The sequence below is a fragment of the Rhinolophus ferrumequinum genome, chromosome 19 (assembly GCF_004115265.2).
Source record: "Rhinolophus ferrumequinum isolate MPI-CBG mRhiFer1 chromosome 19, mRhiFer1_v1.p, whole genome shotgun sequence".
NCBI lineage: Eukaryota > Metazoa > Chordata > Mammalia > Chiroptera > Rhinolophidae > Rhinolophus > Rhinolophus ferrumequinum.
In genome coordinates, this window is record NC_046302.1 from 37,839,489 (window position 1) to 37,862,259 (window position 22,771).

Genomic DNA, 22,771 nt, shown 5'->3' on the forward strand with positions numbered 1-22,771 from the left:
CCACGACCCCTAGAAGAAGTCCTGATCACGCCATTCTCACATTCCTTCTAACTGAATCAAAACTATCAGTATCAAAATCTTTTAAAGATCGATCAGGTTAAGGCCCTCTCCCTAAAAATCTTCTCAGTGATTCTGAATTTTTTAAAATCTCTGTTTTATAGGACTCGTCAGCGCTTATGGAAATATGTGACTAGTGTGTGTCTTCATCCCCTAAAAAACCTATTAAATGCTTCGGGACATGGATCATCTGCTATATGCTCTGTCAGTCTTTCTCGATGACATGCCAATTACTAGGGACTCAGTTAAAATTCTCGGAATGATGAGGAAATGTAAACATTCTTACCTGAACTGTTACAACTGCCGCTCCTTGGCACTTCTTACCACTACTGCCTCTGCACTCCAGATGCAGTGTGGTCTGTTCTACTCGGTTAACATACTGTTTGGGCATTGTATCCAACAGCTCACCATCCAGGGCAACCTGTTGAGATTCCCGAAGAGCAGCAGTTCTGAAAAATATCATCAGGAGGTAAAAGAATGTCTTAGGAAAGGTTTCGCGATAAGTGATAAAGGCACCCAACTACCCCCCTGCCTGCATTAGAGCACAGTGAGACACAAGTATTCACAGTAGTACCAAGACCAAAGGTGTGTGTGCCAAGACTTACCCAAATCCTCTCCCTGGCAGCTAGGCTAACCAGAAAGTTAAGGAAGGAAGGAAAAGTGGGACAACTTTTTAGCCAGAAATAAAGCTCCATTTAGAATCTATGTGATACCAACAATGGTTTTTAAATGGATACTTGAATATACAAGAACAAATGAGAATTTCATCCTAATTTAACTACCTGAAGGGGTGCCTTATTGTAAGTGCCATTGATTTCTTAGGTATTAGTAACTCCAACTGAATTGTCAAAAATAGAGAAAGCTAATTGTTTACATGGGTCTCGATACTGTTCTAATTGTAGTTATTATTTTGTTGACGTGCAGGTGAACATGTGTATGTGTATGCGTTGTGTGCACACACAACACACACACAATAAACGCCTGGACTGAAAACAGCCAAGGGAATAAAGGCCAGTAAGAGATTCTTCTTTTACTTTATAAAACAGACTTTCTCCACACACGTTCATTCTCACAAGATGGCAAGCTAGAATCAAACCGTTAAACATTTCCACAGTTGATCATTCTGTATCTCTTGTGAACTCAGAACACTAAATGACTTTCTTGCACTTGGATCAAGTGCCTGTGCCAATTTTTAAAAGAATATGAAGAGTTAGAAAACAAAGCAGTGACAAAAGGATATAAACCTCATTTCATACCCTTTAAACACTGACTTTCCATTATTAGAGGGTCTTCTCAGGAGAAGCATAATAAACAGTTAGCAGGCACTGCTGATGCTCAGAAATGCCACCATAGGAAACATGCAAAATTTGTAGTCCATGGAAGCATCATATATAATTCCAATGTGAAATTAAAAGACTTGTTACAACTTGGTAAATGAAAATAACCGTCTGGGCCAGTCTCATCAAATCACCCTCCTGGTGAGAAAGATGAGGAAGCCCTCTCTCAGGTACTCAATCACCTCGGCTGTCAAGGCATCAAGCATGGAAGCACGATCCCGAAGGTCTCATGGCCTTACCTGGCCTGCTGTTGCAACAGATGCAGGTCTGTGCGCACCAGCTGGGTGGTGCCCTTCTGACTCAGGAGCACGGCAGGGGAAATAACTGGCACAGGAGGCTTCACTGGGTGCAGGACCAGGGGAGGCTGGGGAGCCTCGTGCTTCCGCAAGTTACTTAAAACCCTCTCTTTGGCTGAAAGAAAATAAAGTCATATTTACTAAGTAATGGCTACTATTACGTAGTAACGTACTAAAGTGGGTGCAACGCCCTGGCCTGTTACTTTCATAAAGAATGTTGGAGATCTACAGAATAGTTACTTAAACCACCAGAGGCCTAAATAAATAAAATTAGTATCTTTTATGGCTTGTAAGTTTTGAAGGAGCACCTACAGGCCTAATAATATCCTACCAGGAGCTGGGAAATCAGGAACATGTAGTATGATTAACTGTCATTAAGACTTTTCGAGGATAGGAATTCTATTTAAAGATCTTAAATTATTACCCTAGCTAGCCTGGCGTGATGTATGAAGGTGTTTGGACTTATACTAGTACAAAGGGGATCTAGTGACCAGCTCTAAGCTAGCTTGAGAAAGGTGGCAGCTATCACCAGACAACGGATTGGGGGAATGGGGCAGAAAGCCCAGTTAAGTCTAATGCAGTCACTCAGATAAACTTCACAGGAACAGGAGAAAGAGGAATGAGCAGCATAGAACACAGATGAGTGAAAAATTCTAAATTAGGCCAAGGTTTAAACAGGAGGGCTGAGAGTAGTAGAGTTAAAATGAATAAAGACATGGGCACAAACTCCTATGGAACTTATGTTTATGTAGTCACATAATCATTCCTTCTTTCATTTACTTATTCATTCACTCAATAAATGATTTATGGAGTCCAACTAAGAAATCAGGAGGCATATAAGAAAAATTAAGGTAAATCTTTACCATCCACCTTTGCACTAGATTGCATTTGGTCTCATATTGGTCAATCCAAGTTAAATGTTTACATTTCTACACCTAGTACAGAACTGAATACCTACTTCCGTTAAACGCCCATCTTCCTCTCTCTTTACTGCACTATACACATACCAAGGCAGGCAGGGGCTGAAGAACATGAGAAAAGCTGCCACACACCTGATTCTTTTCAACAAAAAGATAACTGGGCACAAGAGAGGTCAAGGGAATTTCAAGTCAATAAGTCAAGTCAACAAATACTTAAGGGACTACCATGAATTTCCCAATTCATTCCAGGTGTGGCACTTAATTTTCTATTCTTGTTAAGAAAAAGTAAAGAAGATTTCATAGCCATGACTTGACTTGGCAAATGGAGACTTGTATTGTTTGCACCTCAAACAAATGGAATTTAACATTCAAAACAGGTCAAGTACAGGACCATCCGTTATGCTGGGGTTTTTCCACTAGAACTACCACTCTTTGCACAGAATGTAACAAAGTTAGGCAGGCATTCATCACTGGATAAGACTCCCGATGATGTCCAGCTTTCTTTCAAGCAACATTTTAGGCCCTGACTCTGAAGGAAAACTGGAGGCTCTTTTTCAAATTCAGTAACACTTATCTTGAAAGAAAAACCATAGATAATATTTTAAATACAAAATAAAAATTCAGAGCATATTTAACTGTAATCACTACTCTGGAGCACAAGTGACAAAAATTACGAAGCCAACAAAACAAATTTAATTCAGGAAAAAGAAGGTGGTGTCACAATGACCTGTGAAGTACTGCTAAAATTTTTCCTACAATCACAAGTTTGATGTAATCATCGTCTAACCTGCTATCTTCTGAGAAAAACCTGAAACTTGTTATTTAAAAATCTAGGTTTTAATTTTATTTAGAATGGAAACCTGTACTGATCACCAGAAACGAGATAAAATAGTAAGTGATGAAGAGCAGGGTCCCCAGAGCCAGGTGGCTCTGCCACATACCAGCTTTGTGACTTGGGCAAGTTACCCCACCACCTTACAACTCAGGTTCTTTACCTGCTCAATGGGGATAAGCCTCCTACAGTTGTCGGGAGGACAGAGTTAATGCACGGCAAGTATTGGGACAGGGCCTGGACCCAACTAAGGGCTTAATAAATTACCAGCCTAACTCCAGAGAAAACAATCAGCCTTTTGGGGCAGTGCTGAGGCAATGAGAAAGCACTACAGATGGGAAGACATGAACAGAGACGCGTTCAACAGCTTCAAGATCTATAAACATATTTCTTCTTCTCATTTAAAAAGCTTTCAGGAACAGAAAATGAGAATCAATATGGTTGGGTTGAGGACAACTTTTATATCTTCCCCTATACACCTTTCTATATTGTTTAAATTTTTTCAATGAGCATATATAACTTCTATAATTGGTGGGGGAAAAAACTATTATTATTTCAAAGGAAAAAGCAAGGAGAAAGGTGTTGGAGGGAAAAAAGCCTTGGGTGAGACTATCCAGCACCTTCATTTCACAGACGAGTGAATTAAAGCCGAGAGGTTCCTATTTTTCTCAGATTGCACAGCGAACTAGTTGGTTAGTGGCAGAGCTGGAACAAGAAGGTATTCTTGCTGTGGGACAGAGCCCCAGAGAGCAGTTTCCAGGCTCTCGGCCTCACGTGGAAGGGTGCTGGCTCGGGTAGTAGATGGCCGTTGGCTGTGGCTAACTGACCGTCAGCTGTAACCAGTTAGCCATTGGCTATTGATATAACTGCCGCGGCTACGCTGGAGAGTCGAGAGTCAAGTCAGTGACTCGGTTGGTTGGCAGGCAGAGAAGCGGACAGCAGGTTGCAGGTCGTGTGACTCCAGCCTCCAGTGAGACTATAGTGCCACCAGTGACACTATGGTGGTATGACTCCCCTATCTATGGCTCCGTGGGTGTTCCTTTTTGGCCTAGCCATATCCTGCATTCTTATGTGGGGAGCGGGACTAGAGGCCCCACAGGCTGCCCTGCACAACAAATGGCGCAGCGAGCAGGTTCTCCCACATGACACTTGCCTTTCTCTGAATCACTTCTGTGTTCTATTACTCTACATAGTATTACATGTTCAATGATTATATTTACAATTTTATTATGTGTCCTACATTTTAAAAATATATTTAGTAATTTAAACTAGTAAGTGACCCCAAATATTGTTTTCTGTTATTTTTTGTTGTAAAATATGTCACCACCTTTCTAGGTTAAACAAGTTTTTGTGGCCTGGCACAGAAAACTAACTGATAATTTATAAAATTGTTTCTCTAGAAAAATGCCCTGTGAGAAACAACCAACTTAGAAACATTGGGAATATGATCCATTTGTATAGTAAGAGTTCCAGATACAGGGGAAAAGAGTTTATAAAAGAAAAAGACTTCTGAATTTTAAAACTGCAAATCCAAAATAATTAAAGTTGCACTTTACACATTGTAAGTTAACTGAAATGTCTTTTTAAAGCAGCACAGAGAACATGAACCACAAACATAATCAGTCACTTTCTAGTCTCCTTTTCAGCAAGGTAGAACCATCTGTCTCAGTTTGGGCAAATGAGATGTAACTGGAAAGTGTATGAGTAGCTTCTTCAAAGAGTCCAGGAGAGGGGGGTTCCCCTTCCTGCTGAGTGAAATGTGAATATGACAACGTAAGCTTAAGCAGCCACCTTGGGCCATAAGTGAATGTCACGAGTGAGAACAGTGGGGCAGCAAGACAGGATCAGGGGTCCTTGAAGGCTTTCAGGTCATGTAGCTACTGCTATGAAATGCCTGCCTTCAGACTGCTTTTATATGACAAAATAGAAATATTTTATTTAAACCATTACTACCATGGAGTTTTTCTCTCACTCATAACCTAGCCTAACCCTAAGTGGCAGATAAGTTAACTGATGAACTCCTAAAAAAGCACTTCTCACTGAAGGAATACACTGTGCACACCTTCACCCTCAAAGGCTCTGATTCATTCATTCATTCATTCATTCAAAGGGGCCGATGTTCATGTGACTCACCCAACAAAGGATCAGTAAAGTCCAGCTGCACCGACAAACTGCAAGGTGTGGAATGGGACTCAAGCTTGGCCTGCAGCCACAGACGAATGGATTCCTGAAACTCGTAATGTATGCGCTCCATGTTCAAATACTCCATCCACAGATCCTACAATAGAACCACAGGATTAACTTTCAGAGATGAATCATATATTTGCATATAAAACTATATATTTAACTATAAAGTGAAGGAGTAAGTTTCAACATGAGGTAGTCCACTTCAAGTTCTCCAGCATTAGAATGAATCACATTCAAAATGGATACTCTGTCTTAGCCCAAGTCTCATATGTGCCATGATCAGAAAAAATAATTTTAACAGCCCCACTAAATGTATATTTATAAATTATATACACTTACTACTAAGCTAAAAAATTTGTAAGACAGGCAAGTAACAGAAATTTTAAAGAGATAAAAAAATAAATGTAATGAATAATTGAATCTCAATTACATCAAGCCTTAGGTCCCAAAAACAATTTAAAGAAAACACAGGGCACAGAAAAACATATTAAACTACGCCACAAAGACAGTCAGCAAAATCAAGACTGTGGGGAAACTACGAACAAACTACTAGATTCTTCAAAAAATAAACTGCAAGGGAAAAAAGGATAAGGGGAAGACCTATAGATTAAATAGATTTATAAGAGCTATCAACCAATCACAAAATGTGGATCCTGACTCAAATTATAAATAAGTAAAAACAAAACTTTTATGACATTTATAAGACAATTGGAAATTTGAATACTGAATAGCTATTGGATATTAAGAAACTATTGTTCATGTTTTTCAGATGTAAATGCTGCTGGATTATGTTATTTTTTTAATTATCATCTTTTAAAATCATTATATATCAAATGCTCTCTAGGATTAGCTCTAAGATAAAGTGGTGGAAGGTGTGGATTGACTATACATAAAACTAGACACATGGTATATGGGGGGAGGGCGAGAACAGCATGTCCATTATATTATTCTATTTTCTATATGATTGAATTTTTCATGGTACAAGGTGAAATAAGTAAATAAAGTGAGAAAAACAGAACTTCTAGTATTCTCTTCCAACACTCCAGTGAGCTCTCCTGCATATTCTGACTATGTATTTCACTTTGGTGATCATTACATATTAGAATGGTGGACTGACTTTAATGAAAAAAAAAGTCTGCACTGTACACCAGCAGCTGAAACTAAACAATAATGAATGTCAACTATAATTTTATATATTTATATTTACAAGAAGTGGAGTACAGCATTAGGAATAGAGACAGTAGAAATGTAATGGCTGTGTGCGATGTCAGAGGGGTAGTAGATGGGGGAGGGGGGTTATCACTGTGTCAGGGATATAAATGATAAATGTCTAAAAAAAAAATGTTAACCATCAATGAACAATACAAATTACTTCAAACAGTAATAGATGATCCAATGTAGACCATGGTTTTCCATTTTTTCTGATTTTAAGTGTGCTAAAAAATTCTTCTAAATCTAAAAATCAATTAGTACACTGCCATGAAGTCCTAAATCATTATTTCTAAACTAACCATGGCATAAAGCCATTCCAGACTCAGGAGGAACTCCAAATTCATCCTGATCACAATCCTGAATCCCAGATGCCCCAAACTGTTCAAGATGCTATACCAGACCCTCCTATGTGTGTTGACAGAGGCTAACAATTAGAGAAGAATACTGAGATTAACGATGGGTAAGTAGAAATGTCTCAGAAACCTAAAAAGGACAACTCTGAGACTGAATTACAGATCTAAAATAGGAGCTATAAAATCAAATGGCAAGCAAAGACTTAAAAGAAAAAGCAATTAATTCTGTAGATGCTGGGTAGCCAAGATAAATAGCAAAGAACCAAGAAAGAGCTATGATTAATTTTTTAAAAAATTCAAAAAAGTACCTACTCCATGAAAAACCTTGGATAAGGCCTTGGTGTGTGAAGCATAAAGCAGAGATAAGAATGGAACAGCAGTCAAAGGATCTCAGGACACCATGATCACTTCTTTATTTTTCTTATTTCTCTGTCCCTACACACTCAACCTATTTCTGTATACCTTGAATGTTGTCATTCCTCAGGTTTGCACCTTCGTAATCTAAATATTCTGTTACCCAAACCCCCATTTCCTACACTGCCTCATTCCTGCATTCTAGACCTGTACATCCCTCCCCACCAACTCTTTGACAGAGGGTTCTCTTTGAAGCCCCTTGGCACTTCCTCTTCCAGTATTTCCTATTTTTGTAAACAGCATCTCTAGCTGCCCAAGCTGGAAATTTGGGAGTCCTGTGTATCTAATCAGTCCTCCTACTGTATTAATCCTACTGCATATCTAAAAATCCTATTGATCTTGATTCTTCCTCAATATATTTTTAATTCATCCATTTATTTAACCACACCTGCTATTTCAACAGCTCTCCAAAGACTTCAGAACAAAATCCAAATGTTTCAGAAAGGTATATATGGCCCTTAGCGATCTGACCCTTGGTCCCCTCTCTGGTTTCATTGGCCCTCTTCGGCAGCTATGTCCCCACTTGCACCTTTCTGAACATGCCATCCCCTCTCACCTGCCATGTCTTTGTACACGCTGGTCTTCCTGCTGGTAACATCCTCTCTGCTACTCTCCATCACCACGCCTTTCCTTTCAACCTGACTAACGCCCACCCCTTTGTCCTTCAGGGCTTAGCTCAAAGGTTGCCACTCCAGACCCAGTGTGCATCAAGGGTTGTTCCTCTACATTCCCACAGCACCCTGTGCATTCTAAGCTCACAGTCTATCACCAGATTCATCATTGTTTAGTGCCCCTATTTGAGAGTAAGCTTCTTGAAGACAGAGGCCTTGTCAGGCTTCTTTTTGTATCTTTGGCATACAATACCTGTCACCTTAAAGGCATTTAATAAATACTCATGGAAGGAAGAAAACGAAAGAAAGAACAGAGAAAGGAAAGACAGGAAGAAAATAGAAGAAAATCAGGCCGGCCCGGTGGCTCAGACAGTTGGAGCTTCGTGCTCCTAACTCCGAAGGCTGCAGATTTGATTCCCACACGGGCCAGTGGGCTCTCAACCACAGGTTGCCGGTTCAACTCCTTGAGTCCCGCAAGGAATGGTGGACTCTGCCCCCTGCAACTAACAACGGCAACTGGACCTGTAGCTGAGCTGCGCCCTCCACAACTAAGACTGAAAGGACAACAACTTGAAGCTGAACAGCACCCTCCACAACGAAGATTGAAAGGACAACAACTTGACTTGGAAAAAAGTCCTGGAAGTACACACTGTTCCCCAATAAAGTCCTGTTACCCTTCCCCAATAAAATCTTTAAAAAAAAAAAAATAGAAGAAAATCAAAGATACCTATTGGGGATGATATACTAATCTAATGTGGAAACAGGTAGGTTTAAAGGTCCAAATTGGGTGTCCGGTTTACTCAGTTGGTTAGAGCGCATTGCTACTAACACCAAGGTGGCCGGTTTGATGCCCCGCATGGGCCACTTTGAGCTGTACCCTCTTTAAAAAAAAAAAAAGATCAAAATTAAACTCTCAAGTGTTAGAGGTTCCTGAATCCTACCCATGTTGGGGTCAATGCCCAGTAGAGTTCAGCCCCTAGAAAAATGGAATTGGAATAGGAGAGAGATGCAGACGCGTGCGCGCACACAGGCTTACAGAAAACTTGGAAGTTCTGGCCTAAAATCAGACTACAGACATCTCTGGTTGCCAGCTTAAACTGTGTGAAGATTAGAATTGAGGATCTCCAGAAGAGTAACCAAAACTGTGAGATCGACATCACAGTTTCGTAGGTCATCTCCAAAGCCAAACAAAGGTGAGCTTCTTATCTACTTCAGGCAATTAACTTCCTGTAGAACGTAGGGATGCTAATAAATTCTTACACCGTACTTTTTATGGGAGTAGAGATGACTACTTAGAAGTGTTCAGTTTCTAACAATTTAAAATAAGAAACAGTACAAAAAGTCTGAGAAAGGTTATGTTTACGAGGTTGTACAAAGCCTTAGAGCTGAGTTCCAAGCCTTCAGGTGAAACCATAGTGGGACTGGAGATTCAAAAGGGAATATCTCTGTTTAATCACTTATATATTGACAAAATCCAGAAACAATGACCATTCAAGGGAGCCCATTTCCATACTGACAAGGGGTTTTACCATTAGATTATGAAAGTGACCAATTCAAATTACAGTCAGATACACTAAAAGAGACATTGCCATAGTTTCACCTGCTGATTCTGCATCACTTTGGCTAGTCTGTGAATGTCATAATGCTTTGGTAGAGAAGGGATATAGGTATCTCCTTTTTGAAAAGTCTCATCTTCTAGCCATAATATATATACATTGAAGAGCCTAAAAGAAAAAAAAAACAGAATTGTATAAAATATAAAAAGATGTGCAGGCAACTGAAGTTTCTTAATCTCTAGGAACACTGGCACCACTACATGAAAGTAAAGAAAGCACATAATACAGAAATAGTTTCCAACTACCACCACCCTCCGGAGAAGCTCATGGGCCAGCAGGGGAGAAAGACAGGTCACAAGTAATTAAACAATGATGCAATGATTGCTAAAACAAAAGGTGTGAAAAAAAGGGCTCTGAGAACTTACTATTAAAGCAGGCTTAAGTACAATAAACAGGAAAAAAAACAACAAAAAAACTGAAGAAGGTGATTTTAACACAGACCCAGGGAATGAATTTGGAGCTATTCATTCCTGAGCAATCCAGTCACAGTGAGCCTCAGTGCTTTGAAAAGTTTAAATAACATTCAAATAAACATATTTTATATCTTTCAGAGAAAACACTAAAAGTCATTTTCAACTTATGCCCTCGAAGAACCTGCCAGCTTTAGGCTCAATGACGATCTCCTCCCTCAAAGGGTCACGAATGTGGGCACCCTATTTTCATTAAGAAGGAACAGAACCAAACCAGGTTTAAAAAAAAAAAAAAAAAAAAACCTCAATTTTCCAGTAAAAACTTAAAAAGTTTTTATGTTTCCTTTGTTCTTATTTTGTTTTGTTTTTACAAGAAACACAGTCCATTTGGCCAAGATCACTTTTATTTTAAGCAGCTGTTTGCAGCACCAGGTGCTGGAGTAGGCTACAGCCACACAAATGACTTGGGTGGAGGTGGCATGACTTGGCTTTGCTCAATCAAGTGGAAAATTACCTCCTTCACCTCCGGGGTAGTTGGTGCAGAAGAGAGACAGGGAGAGGGTTCTGTGGCTCTTAAAGGGAAGAGGCTGTAATGGATCTCTCTTCGAGCTTCTGATTCAATTAGGTGGCCACTTTACTAACACACCCAGAGGGAGGGGGATTTAAGAGAGGCAGAAGGGAACAGCAAAGATTTTCTTGGCTGAGCTAAAGGTTCAAAGACAAAGCCTTCCCCCTAGTTAAGCCTGGTTAAAAATAAGTTTTCCTTCAAGCAAGCAAGACAAGGGGAAAAATCATGCTGGAGGCTGAGACAGAACCTAAGGGCTTGGAGGTCAGGCCCAAAGCCTCAGTGCAGGCTCAAAACACTGGGTGTCCTCACCAAGACATTTTGCATTCAGGGCTAATTATGAAGAGCCAGTTTTATTAAGTCTTATTTATAAGGCTAATATCTGGTTTATAGCAAGCTTATAAATCAAAGTTGAAGGACTAGTGTGAAAAGGACCCAAACTTACTTTAGAGTTCTCAATCTTTTGGGGACCCCAGTATTGTGCCTGATTTTAGAAGCAGTTTTGCGAGACTCCTAGATCCTACCCTAACCCAGGTGGATCCTAGAATCCCCTACAGGCTCTATGAACCCCACTTTAAGAACCCTGCCTTGGTCATTTGTTTCTTGTAGAGAACTATCCTACAAGGCTTTACTCGTTGTTTACATGCTCTAACCAATTGTTTGCGTTTGTTTCTGTTTTTACATGAAAGAGGACATCAGCCCTCTGGTTTAAAATCTTTCACTCAGACTCCAGGTACTCAACAGAGGTATATCCATATTGCTGATTCATTTCTCACGAGGAACATAAAAGAGAAACGTTACAAGATGTAAACCTATAGTCAAAACTACTGCCATACTCAATCTAACAAAAAAACATAACAGTTAAGCAGTTTATAACACAAATAACTGCTCCAGCACAGTACCTGTGCTGCAAACAACAATGTAAATGAATAAACAACCACGTGTCACCTCACAAGCTCCGCATGCAGCTCTGGAGAAGTCAGGTAACCAGTGGTGCCAGCCGGGCTCACTGGCAGCCCTTCGCTGCCCTCTGCTGGCACACGGAGGGCCTTGCTGGCAGCATGATGGAAGTCAGCCACCTCAGTCAGGCGTCTCTTCATTTCTTTCAACAAATGGATATGAGCAGGGCTATGGAAAAACCTTCTTCCAATACAACCATCTATAGGTAACCTTAAAAAATACAAGCACAGATAACAAGAAGATCAACACAAGACAGTCTTCCTATATTTGACACAAAACCGCAATGAAGTCACTTTACTGTAGTTGTACATATACCCCATGAAATGAATTCATATTATTTCTGTCTCAGTGGTTACCATGAGGCTCCAACAAGATGGCATACATGAAAGTCGTTTTTAAAAAAACGGAATGCTATGAAAATTCAAGATATTATCACCATTTAGAGGTACAGAATAGAGTCTCTGCTCTTGAACAACTTGCATCTGGTAGAAAACAGAAGTGACAAAGAATTAACAAATTGACATCTATGTTTCAGGGAGTGAGGGTGAGCTAGGAATTGAGCTGGAGCTAGAGCTCAATAGTCAGTAACAATGGACAGTTCCAGCTGGCCAGAGGCCCTTCAGACCCAAGGAAAATGTTGGACGCCACCTGGCACAGCCCAAGGGCTGCCAGACACAGCATGGCCTTTGCCCGCTCCTGCTCCATCCATCACAAGTCCCCTCGAACGAGCCCCGTGATGGTCACACAAACAGCCTGTCTGGGGCAGTTTCTCTCCCTTTGCATCTGCAGAGGCTCTCTGCTAAGCCTTGCTGGGTTCCAGGGTGTTCTGTTCACGATGCTGCATATAGTGAATGGTAAAACAGAGAATCGCCACAAGATACCCTGAACTCAAAAGAGCTCTAGTCTAAGAAACGTGAAACAAGGAGGGAGGGAAACTCCTAGCTAGAGAAGGATTCTGACACCCACCACAGTGCGAAAACATGGAGCAGCAGAGCAGTGAGAAGGCGGGAGAGGATTCAGAAACTTACGACACTGGGTACCATACCCATATTGCGGTCCAGGCCGATGAAGATACAGGAGGAAGAACTTCTGCCAAATGAGCGGCAGAAGCGGGTGATCAGAAGGCGTGACGAGAGCCTGGTGGGCCCAACGATAAATCAGCAGCCTCTGGAGAGACGGGACGACGGGGAGCTTCAGCTGGGCCTGGGCTTTCTACAAAAGGGGGGGGGGGGGGCTCTGAGCAACCAGGAAAGGAACACAGTTGCAAACAGTTTGCTCTTTCTAAACGATCCAAATGAAATGCCGAGCGTTTTTCAATTCAATAAGAAAAAAAGTCCAGTAAAACTTACTTCTTCAACCCACTAGCTAACACTTGAACCTCCTTGGCAACAAGACATATGGGGTAGCTTTGCTTCTGTCAAAACATTTCACAGACCCCAGAATTGGAATGGACCTTAAGTGTCACCTAGTCTAATCTCATTTCCATGCCTTTGTGTGTAAAACACTACAATGCAAGAAAGTAGAATGATATGAAAGTCAAAAGCAGATTACTGTCAAATTTTATCACTCTTTTGAAAATTTTAGATTTTAAAAGGAATTTTAAGAATTATAAATCCCTTGACAGGCTCTGAAACCCAAAGCAAAGCCTATACTATGGGGTACTAAAAGAGAAGCTCTTTAATTCTAAAGCCTTATTATTCCAGTCTTTCTCACACTTGACTGAGCCTAAGGATCAGTTAGGGAGTTTTTAAAAACAAATTCCTGGTGCCACTCCACACTCAGAAGAAACTCAGAATCTCAGAAGTCAGGGTCCAAGAACCTGATTTTTAAGCAGCTCTCCAGGGGGTTCTGATGCACGTGGGACACACCGGAAATTGCTTTAAAACAACAGCATGCAATGAACACAGCCTTCAGTGATGAGGTGTTAAATGAACCTTGGGAAGGGAGCATACACTTCAATGACACTATTTTCATCGTTGGTTTTGTTACTGTGCTTTCCAAACATTCACAACAAAAGAAAACACAGGAGCTCAAAAGCTACAGGTGAACCTTTCAGCATCAAAGCATAAACCACTTTCTCCCACTCAAATGCAGAACTGCTATTTGCACCTTCAGAGCTTGGTCAGGGGTGAAAGCAGAGTTTATAACCAATTCCCCTTCAATAACTCTTCGGAGCTGAGAGTCTTCTTCAAAGATAGATTCCATGTTCAGGACTGTCCATGCAAACCAGACCTAAAAGGACACCAAGTAAAGGTGAGGGGAGTGAGCGTTTGCTCACACAGACAAAATACATCCTGATATTCCACAAACTAACATCTCTCCTATCACAGCTCTCAGTCAACAAATATTTACAGTTTCTAAAATTAACACATAGTTTTCTTACCTGTCTATATTCTTATCACAGTTATAAATTAAGATAAATAGATCACTGAAAAATGTTAAATTCCTTTGGAAAGGCTACTTTAGTAAAAGAGGATGCTTGTTCATGCAACAATATTTAGTGGGTAGTTTCTGCATGCATGAGGGTCAGAAACGAGGGCCAGACACGACCTGTGCCCTTAAGAAGTTTTCCATCTATTAGAAGAGACAAGACTAACACGGCGCGGGGGGGGGGGGGGGGGGGGGGGGTGCCAAAAAACATGTATACAAGTGGACACTTTGGTCAACATTGCTCAAGTAGTAGTTGGCCGTAATCAGAAGTGTCTGGATGCTGATAGTAATCACTTTGAGCACCTCTTGTAACTGCAGAAGTCAAACGTGACTTATATTCATCTTTTGTCATCAGTATATATTGAGTATTACAATTTTAATACAGTTTTCCTTTCTTAAAATGTGTATACTTATTTTTGCAGCCTCTGTACATAAGTAACCAAAATGTGGAGTTAGAAGTGGTGACTACTGAATCAGGGGTAAAGTGCTATGGGAAGCCAGAGGACGGAGGGCAGGACCAGAGAAGGCAGGTGTATCCGAGAAGGCTCCACATAGAAACTGGAGGTGAAGGCATGACTGGTAGGAGAATCAGCTAGGCAAACACAAAGATGTGTGTCGTGACAGCAAGGAGTTGGCTTCAGCTGGATCACAAGAGGTAAAGGCAGGAGGTAAGACCGTGACACAAGTTTGGAGGATGCTTCTATTAGTTTAAGTGATGAAACAGGGACGTAATTCAACACCAAGTCTGAGAGGTGGAAACAGTGATGAAAATAACGCTGCTGATGATCAGGATGGAAACAATAACAGCCTAGGGAGCCCCGATTCTGTGCTAAGCGCTGTCCTGATGCTTTATATGTAGCGGTGCCATTGTTATTCCCTCTGACAGAAGAGGAAACTGAGGACCGATTGGTAAGCAAGCTGCCCAAGGCACAGCGCCAACAAATGGCAGAACTGAGTGGACTCTGGCTTCAGCGTCCCCTTCCTAACCACTCTGCCATGGGGCTGGGCAGGCCGTGCCGTCCGACAGCCTGGGTCTGACCACGAGCTGTCTGACCCTGAGCCAGCCACTCACTCCAGTAAACCTCAGTTAGCCTCTCCGTGAAACAGGAATCGCAACAGCGCAACCGCAGCAGAGGGCTGCTGTGAGGGTGAAATGAAACAGCACTCTGCTCCGTAGTGAGTGCTACACAAATGCTAGTTGTTTTAGGCCATTAATAATGTACTAGAAAGGGTGACAGAAATATCCAAGTTCACGCAGGTAACAAAGGGTCCTGAGAGGGTTTCCTACCTGAGTGGAAGTGGCTGAGCCCTCCACGAAGGAAGGAGTGATGTTGCCTGCCACGATCCAACTCACCAAGGAAGAGAGCAGACTCCGGTCACAGTGGTAACCCAAAGCGTTCTACACCGGGGAGAGGGTGTGGAGCGGAGAGAGCAGGCTTTAAAAAAAGCTTATCAATGACCTTTTCAAGAATATCAGCAATTATCTTACTACACACTAAAAGATTCTGGTTAAGACAATGATTTCAATAATTAGTCCACCAGCAGTGACATTCCCCGGCAGTGTATTACAGCAAAATGTAATGAACAGCTCCTCCTGGGTGGGTGTGTATGTGGGGGGGCGGTATCATCTCCTCTGGCTTTATGGGGATCTGCACTAGCAGACTATGGTTACTGAAATAAAATAAGACACCGTTAAGGCATAGTGTTTTGTTTGGTGTTTTTTTTTAAAGTATACTCGGTGAACACAGAGAAGTACTGAGAACTGTGCTTTTGGGGGAACTTTTTAGAAGGCTACTATCTAGCCACTGACTACAAGATAACTTCTCTAACAGGCTTACCTTATGTTGCTGGTAGAGCAATTTCTGCACACAGTCTTCCTGCATCAGTTGAAAAGCTGTCTTACACAAGTGATCCATGAGGAAGAGGATGGGCTCTTCTCGGTACCAGAGATGCTGGCTTATTAGAGCCTGAACCCAGAACTCCAGTACGGCAACGGGGCCCACTTCATTGGGCTGCATGCTTACAGACACGTGGGCCTGTGGAGAAAGGGCTCCGGTGAGGGGAAAGGTAACAACAGCCTCCCATTTTGAAAACACTAACAAAATTATACCTCCCGCACGACAAAAGATAAATCTGGGGATTTTCTTAGCCAAACGCACGGTGCCAGGCACTCTGAAATGACCCACACACTAATGTGTTGGCACTAGGGGTGTTTGAATGGAAAGGTGGGCGAGAGTGTATTTAGGGGCTTATGAGGGCCCTGACCTGGATCATGCTGTTGAGAAGCTTCACGTTGTCCCCATGGCTGGCTCCAGTCAGGTGCTGTGCCACCTTGTGGGTGACCTGCTGCGTGACACCCTGAGGGACGCCACTGTCCAAGTGCAGGAACAGGAGGAGGTAGGACAAAAACCTGCCAAGCACACAGGATGACACACTTTATCTTCTAATCAAAGCCAACAGAATTTCCATCGGCTAATTACTTAGGAGAAAACAGAAAACTTTAAAGTGGTCCCATTTTTAGACCAAAGCTCTGTTTTATTTAGGGATTCGGGTAAATCTTCAGGAATTTCAGGAGAAAGAAGTTTTCCAATTTCATGTGGGTTCTGAGGAATTCTGTCTACCTGGGGAAGTACAGTGAACAGACCCAAGGCACACAGACACATGAAAGTTAAAGAGCACTGGAGAAAAAGCTGTCCTGACATCAGAGAAAAGGCTGTCCCCCAAAGGGTCCCGACATCCCCTCTACACTCCCGACTTATGCATACAAAAGCAGAGATGTTTATAAAATATTCTGCAATCTTTTCCTGGGTGCCAACTTCACAAGGTGGCATATAAGGCACCAAGGGGGACATCACAAAATGAAGTCATGGCCGTGCCATCAGTTCCCTGGGCACACCGGGCTCCCTCCTGTCTCAGGGCCTTGCGTCTGTGGGTTTCCTGCCTGAAACACTCCCCCACACCTAACCTGGCACACTCCTACTCATCCCTCGGATGTCTTCTACAGTGTCTCTTCCTCGGAGAACACTTCCTGACCCCCTCCCGCCACCTAAAATACATCTAACCCATTAACCTCTCTCACAGCACCCCACTGCTTTCCTTCATGGTCCCTCACACTGGTAACTGCCTCCTGAGGACGTGATCACTTCTTAGGTGTCTGAGGGCGACGCCCGCCAGGCCTGCTTTGCTCACCACTGTACAGACGGTGGCAGCACACAATGGGAATCAATAAGCGGTGGTTACTGGTGATTGAAGGCGCTTCCCACTTCCCAGGAGAAACACTACAGGCCAAACCCTATGCTAATATAAAGGAAAAGATGACAGAAAAGGTACCAATAAAGTGCTGTAAGAGTTCAGAGGACAGAGCTGGTGCAGGCGTTAGAGGGAGGTGGGGAGGTACAGAGGGGAAGATGTGAAACAGCGCCTAGAAAGACTCATCATTACTCAAAATCTAGTAATTAGAGGAACAAAATATAGACAATTCAATCTAATTTTAAAATATCTTTTAAAAGTCATGAAAATCTAAAGAGAATTTATTAAAATTGTGCCAGGCACAGTACTGTGTATTACTTAATCCTCACATCCAGCATGGGAGATGAGATTATCCCATTACACAAATGAAGAAATGGAGGTTCTGCAGAGTTAAGGAATTCATTTGTGTCCACACATGAGTAGAGTGATGGAGTGGGGACGTAAACTCCTACCTGAAAACCATGTGCTAACCAAAACACAAGTGTTCCCAGACTTGCCTGCTGCCCAGAGTGCTGGTTTAAAAAAAATACAGGGGGCACTAGGCTCGATCCCATTCCTACTAAGTAGACTCGCCCAGTGAAGAGCCTGGGAGGCCATATTTACTGTTTCCCCGAAAATAAGCCCGAGCCGGACCATCAGGTCTAATGTGTCTTTTGTAGCAAAAACTAATATAAGACCCGGTCTTATATTACATAAGAGCTGGTATTAGGTTATGTTATATTATATTATATATTATTACCCAGTCTTATAGTAAAATAAGACCGGGTCTTATATTAGTTTTTGCTCCAAAAGACGCATTAGAACTGATGGTCCGGCTAGGTCTTATTTTCGGGGAAACAGGTAATAAGCTCTCCCGGGTGATTCTCATCACCAGGCAAGCTGGAGAGACACTCCTTGACGTGACACACACTGGGAAAACTGTCATGTCCCCTCGTGCCCTTGAACGCACTGCCTGCCCCCACCACAGGGCCCCTCCACGTCGGGCTCACCTCGCCTCATCACTCCTGGCGAGGCCCCAGCCAGACGCTCTCCTCCCTGCTCCCCGCACAGGTAGTTCTCCTCTCACCTCGAGGCCCTCACTATGCTCTTCCCCAGCCTGGACACCTCCTCTCAACTCCCTACCGATACTGGAAAAGCCTGCTTTGCCCTGTCCTCTCCACTGGCCCACGGCCTACATGCACCTCAAAGCTCAATTAGAAACCCACCTGTCCCATAAAGGCATGTTCTTGGCCCGTCTGTTGCTTCTGTCCGCGGAGCATCCTGTCTCTACCTTCTGCTAACTGTACATCCTCTCAGGAAGGGAACTGTCCTTCCTCCACACCACAGAGTTCTGGGAAGGAAGGGCTCTCAATACAGAACCCTCATACACCCTCCTCTCAGGGCTGGACATTCCCAGAGGACACAGTCATAGGCTCAGGGAGAGCAGATGACTAAGTCAGTCCAATCGGGAATCATTATAAGGAACAATGATGAAGAAAAACATTTGCCTTTCCCATGGGAAACTAGGATGATGCCTAGTTCTCTCGATAGCCAGGACTTGTGTTTCCCTCGAAAAAGTACACCTGCAGGAAAGCCTGAAAAAGAGACAGGGCCAAGGGATCTTGGAGGGAGCATAACCAGAGAGAAAGAGAAGTACTAACCCAGGGTCTGTCAACTTTGGCAATACTGACACTTTGGCCTGGCTAATTCTTTACTGTGGGGGCTCCCCTGTGCACTGTAGGATGTTCACCACTATCCCTGACTTCTGCGCACTAGATGTCAGCAGCAACCTCCTCCAACCCCAGCCCCTAAACCAACACCTTCCTCTCACCCTGCCAGGGCGTGACAACCAAAATCATCTCCAGACATCACCAAATATTCCTGACAGTCAAAATCACCCCTGGTGGAGAACCACCGCTTTAGACTGACCTGACGATATCTTGAGCCTTTTTTTCCCCAATCACAGGAGCCAATATATTCCCCGTGGTGAAACGAGTATGCACTAGGTTTTCATCATGTGCAATTTAAGCACCTTGATTAATACTCCATCATCCTTAATTCTCTTCCTCCCCAAGCAGCTATTTCTTTTATCATAAATTCCATATACTTTTACCACATAATTAATGCAAGTGCAATCTATATACCATAGCATAGCGTGGCCGATGTTTTGCCTCATTATTTTGTAATTACTTCAAAAGTCTTATTCTCCCAAGATGAAAAATGTCTCATGTGATGAACACCTTTCTATGTATCTTATCTGTGTGTGATATTTGCAGATCTGCATACTGCAGGCCATTAACAGTCATGGCAAAATCATTTGCTGCTCGATGTCAGAAGCACTATTCTCCAAGTTTCACGGAAACAAATGCTCTTTCAAATACTAATGAGCTGTAAGCAATCCAAAATTAAATTTAAGAGGAAGAGAAATATCTTCATAATAATAAAACTAGAAATCATTACTAGAATCATTTTCCTCCACCTGCATTCTAAACTGGGCAGGAAATTTTCTGCCTCATAAAAAATATACTACCGAAATATCATTCCCTATTTTCCTTGAGAAACCAGAAGACGTGGTCACGTGTGCTCACTGAGCTGTTCTCTACTTACTGCTCGTTCTTCAGAAGGTAATACTGGCAAGGGTAGAACAAAGGCAGAATCTTATCCAGGACATGGACCACTGTTCTCAAATGCCTCGACTGGACCAGAATTCCCAACAGTGGGATGCCTTCTGCACAGAACTTCTCAATGCTATGGAAAAAAGAAAAAGGCAGTCAGCATACAACTGAGCCAGTTCATAAAATGATGTTCTTCCAATGAGCTGTGAGCCTACATGCTACCAGGATTATCTTAGGTCTCCAAAACATTTTTGCATACCCAACCTTCATGCAGAAACATTAGATCACAACTCTGGAAGTACAAAGGAACTTAACAGTTCATCATTATTTTCATTTTACAGATGATAAAGGTGAAGTATCATGCCCAAATTCATATAATTTCCTAGTGTGGAGTCCAAATGAGAACCCAGTTTGCAAAATTCTAGTCCAGAGCGCTTGCCACCACCTCATTTTGTTCCTCTAATGGTGCTTCTTCTAAGAGTCGAAGGGTTCTCACTGTCTGCTAGTCCCACAAGGTATTACAGCAAAGAGAAGATCCAAAAGGGAGCTCAATCTGACAGTACAAATTGGCAAAAAGTCTTCTGAAACCAATGTGGCATAAACATTTACTTATTTTTTTTACTCCAGAGAATCTATCCTCAGGAAATACTCTCCATTACAGAAAAAAAATATGTAAACATACACTTTTTGGAAATTATTTATAATTAATTGCAAACTCTGAGACAGAAATGACTTACATAAATTTTGAGAAAATCCATTCAATGAGAATATTATTACATGGTTTTAAAATAATGCATATGATGGCCAAGGGCAACATGGGAAAATACTTCTGCTATAATAATACTGGGGGAAAAAAACAAAATTTTATACTTCTGACTACAACTAGTAGTAAAGAAGACTTATATGGTGGGTGGAAAATACACAGGGATGATGTCACACCAAAATGCTCACTGTGTTGCAGAGGTATTAGCGAGTGGCTTTTTCTCCATTTTCCAAATTCTATACTTTAGTGATATTGCTGTAATTCCAGGGGGAAAAAAATCATTTCAAAAAATAAAAGTAACAGTGCAAAGATTATGACATGAGGGAAATGTTTACAATATTAAAAGTGAAAAACGGCTGGTCCAGTAGCTCAGGTGGTTGGCGAGCTATCCTCCTAACGCCAAGGTCGCCGGTTTGATTCCCACATGGGCCAGTGAGCTGCGCCCTCTACAACTAAAATTGTGAACAACAGCTCTCCCTGGAGCTGGGCTGCTGTGAGCAACCGGAGGTTGCCATGAGCTGCCGCGGGCTGCTGTGTGCTGCCATGAGCGTCTGGTGGCCAGTGTGTGTGGCTGGCAGCCAGCATGAGCGGCCAGCAACCGGCGAGAGCTGCCATGAGCTGCTGTGAGCAGCCGACCTGACCGACAACCGGTGACCGACTGCCTCAGCTGGGAGGAACGCAAGGCTCATAATACCAGCATGGGCCAGGGAGCTGTCCTACACAACTAGACTGAGAAACAATGGCTTTAACTGGAGTGTGTGTGTGTGTGTGTGTGTGTGTGTGTGTGTGTCTGTGTTTGTGAGGGAAATGTGGAAGAAGGAGGAAAAAAAGTGAAAAGCAAAGGATATATAAAATTATACATATAACTTTAAAAAAGATCAAAGGAAAAATTACACAAAAATAACCAAAAAAAAAAAAAATGTTGTATTAGGGTGGAAAGATTCTGAGTAATTTTTTTGACTACTGTCCTCTGAATTATCTGTGATGTTATATTCATGTACACCTTATGTTACTGCATACTCTATCCCAAACCTGAAGAGCATTCATAAAATTGCCTTAAGCCAGTTCTAGTATATATATATATATATATATGTATCCCAGATGATCATAGTGGAGTTTTTACTCTCGAGTTCAGCCCTGAAGAGAAACCTTTCTCCTCACCCTCGCTCCCATTCAGGATACAGTAATTAGTGCTAAAGAAGTATTTATCTTTAGAGAGGACCTGGAGCATGTCAGTGAATAGAGCTGCAGGCTCAAAACGGATACAAGAAATTAGAGAAATCATGAAACAAGTTCAGAGCACTACATTCAAAGAATCCACAGACACTGTTCTAAGCATGTTTATGTATTATAACTCCTAGAGCTTCCAAAGGCCAATACTATTATTGTTTCCATCTTAGAGATGAGGGACCTGCGACACAGGAAACAGTGAATGACACTAGAAGTACTGGAGAAAGGTAGAGTGCCTTCCGAAAGGCCTATATAACATCTCTCCTCTTCCTAGTAGATCAACCCTAGCCTTTCTCTTGGCCTTCAAATGTGCCCATAACTTGGCCCTACTGACCTGGCTGATTACCTCCATTCACCAACATGAATCACGGGATTGTTTCTTCCGCCTCTCCTCCTACCCCCTCAGACACCTGGTGCTCCTTCCCACACTTTCAGTCAAATACCTACTAAGCACAAGTTAGGGCAACACAAAAATAAATGAGACAGTGCCCCTACCTGGAAGGAGCACGCAGTCCACAAGGAGAGGGGGCAGACAAACTGACACCACAGTACAGTGAGGGTGCTGCTCAGAATACACACACACTACGGGGGCGCGCGGGGGGGGGTGGCCCTTGGGCCGACTCTCCAACACTGGGCACTGATCACCTGGAGAAGTGAGTGCCACCACTCTGCACCTGAGCCTAGGACGCCTTCTCTAACACTCCTCTGCAAAGCTTAGCTCCTCCATGGAGGTAC

The 22,771-nt window shown here is 42.4% G+C and overlaps 1 protein-coding gene across 1 annotated transcript in view; it reads right to left on the reverse strand.

The window, feature by feature from the left end:
* The window catches only part of EPG5 (ectopic P-granules 5 autophagy tethering factor), a 97,127-nt gene that overhangs the window by 33,816 nt on the left and 40,540 nt on the right, over positions 1–22,771 (reverse strand). The window contains exons 17-27 of the mRNA XM_033087157.1: positions 20,036–20,176; positions 16,466–16,610; positions 16,039–16,236; positions 15,489–15,599; positions 13,880–14,002; positions 12,816–12,982; positions 11,759–11,980; positions 9,820–9,943; positions 5,576–5,720; positions 1,634–1,805; positions 344–506 (exon numbers count right to left, since the gene is read on the reverse strand). Of these exons, the coding sequence (XP_032943048.1) occupies positions 344–506; positions 1,634–1,805; positions 5,576–5,720; positions 9,820–9,943; positions 11,759–11,980; positions 12,816–12,982; positions 13,880–14,002; positions 15,489–15,599; positions 16,039–16,236; positions 16,466–16,610; positions 20,036–20,176 (1,711 nt within the window). The remainder of the gene's footprint in view (positions 1–343; positions 507–1,633; positions 1,806–5,575; positions 5,721–9,819; positions 9,944–11,758; positions 11,981–12,815; positions 12,983–13,879; positions 14,003–15,488; positions 15,600–16,038; positions 16,237–16,465; positions 16,611–20,035; positions 20,177–22,771) is intronic.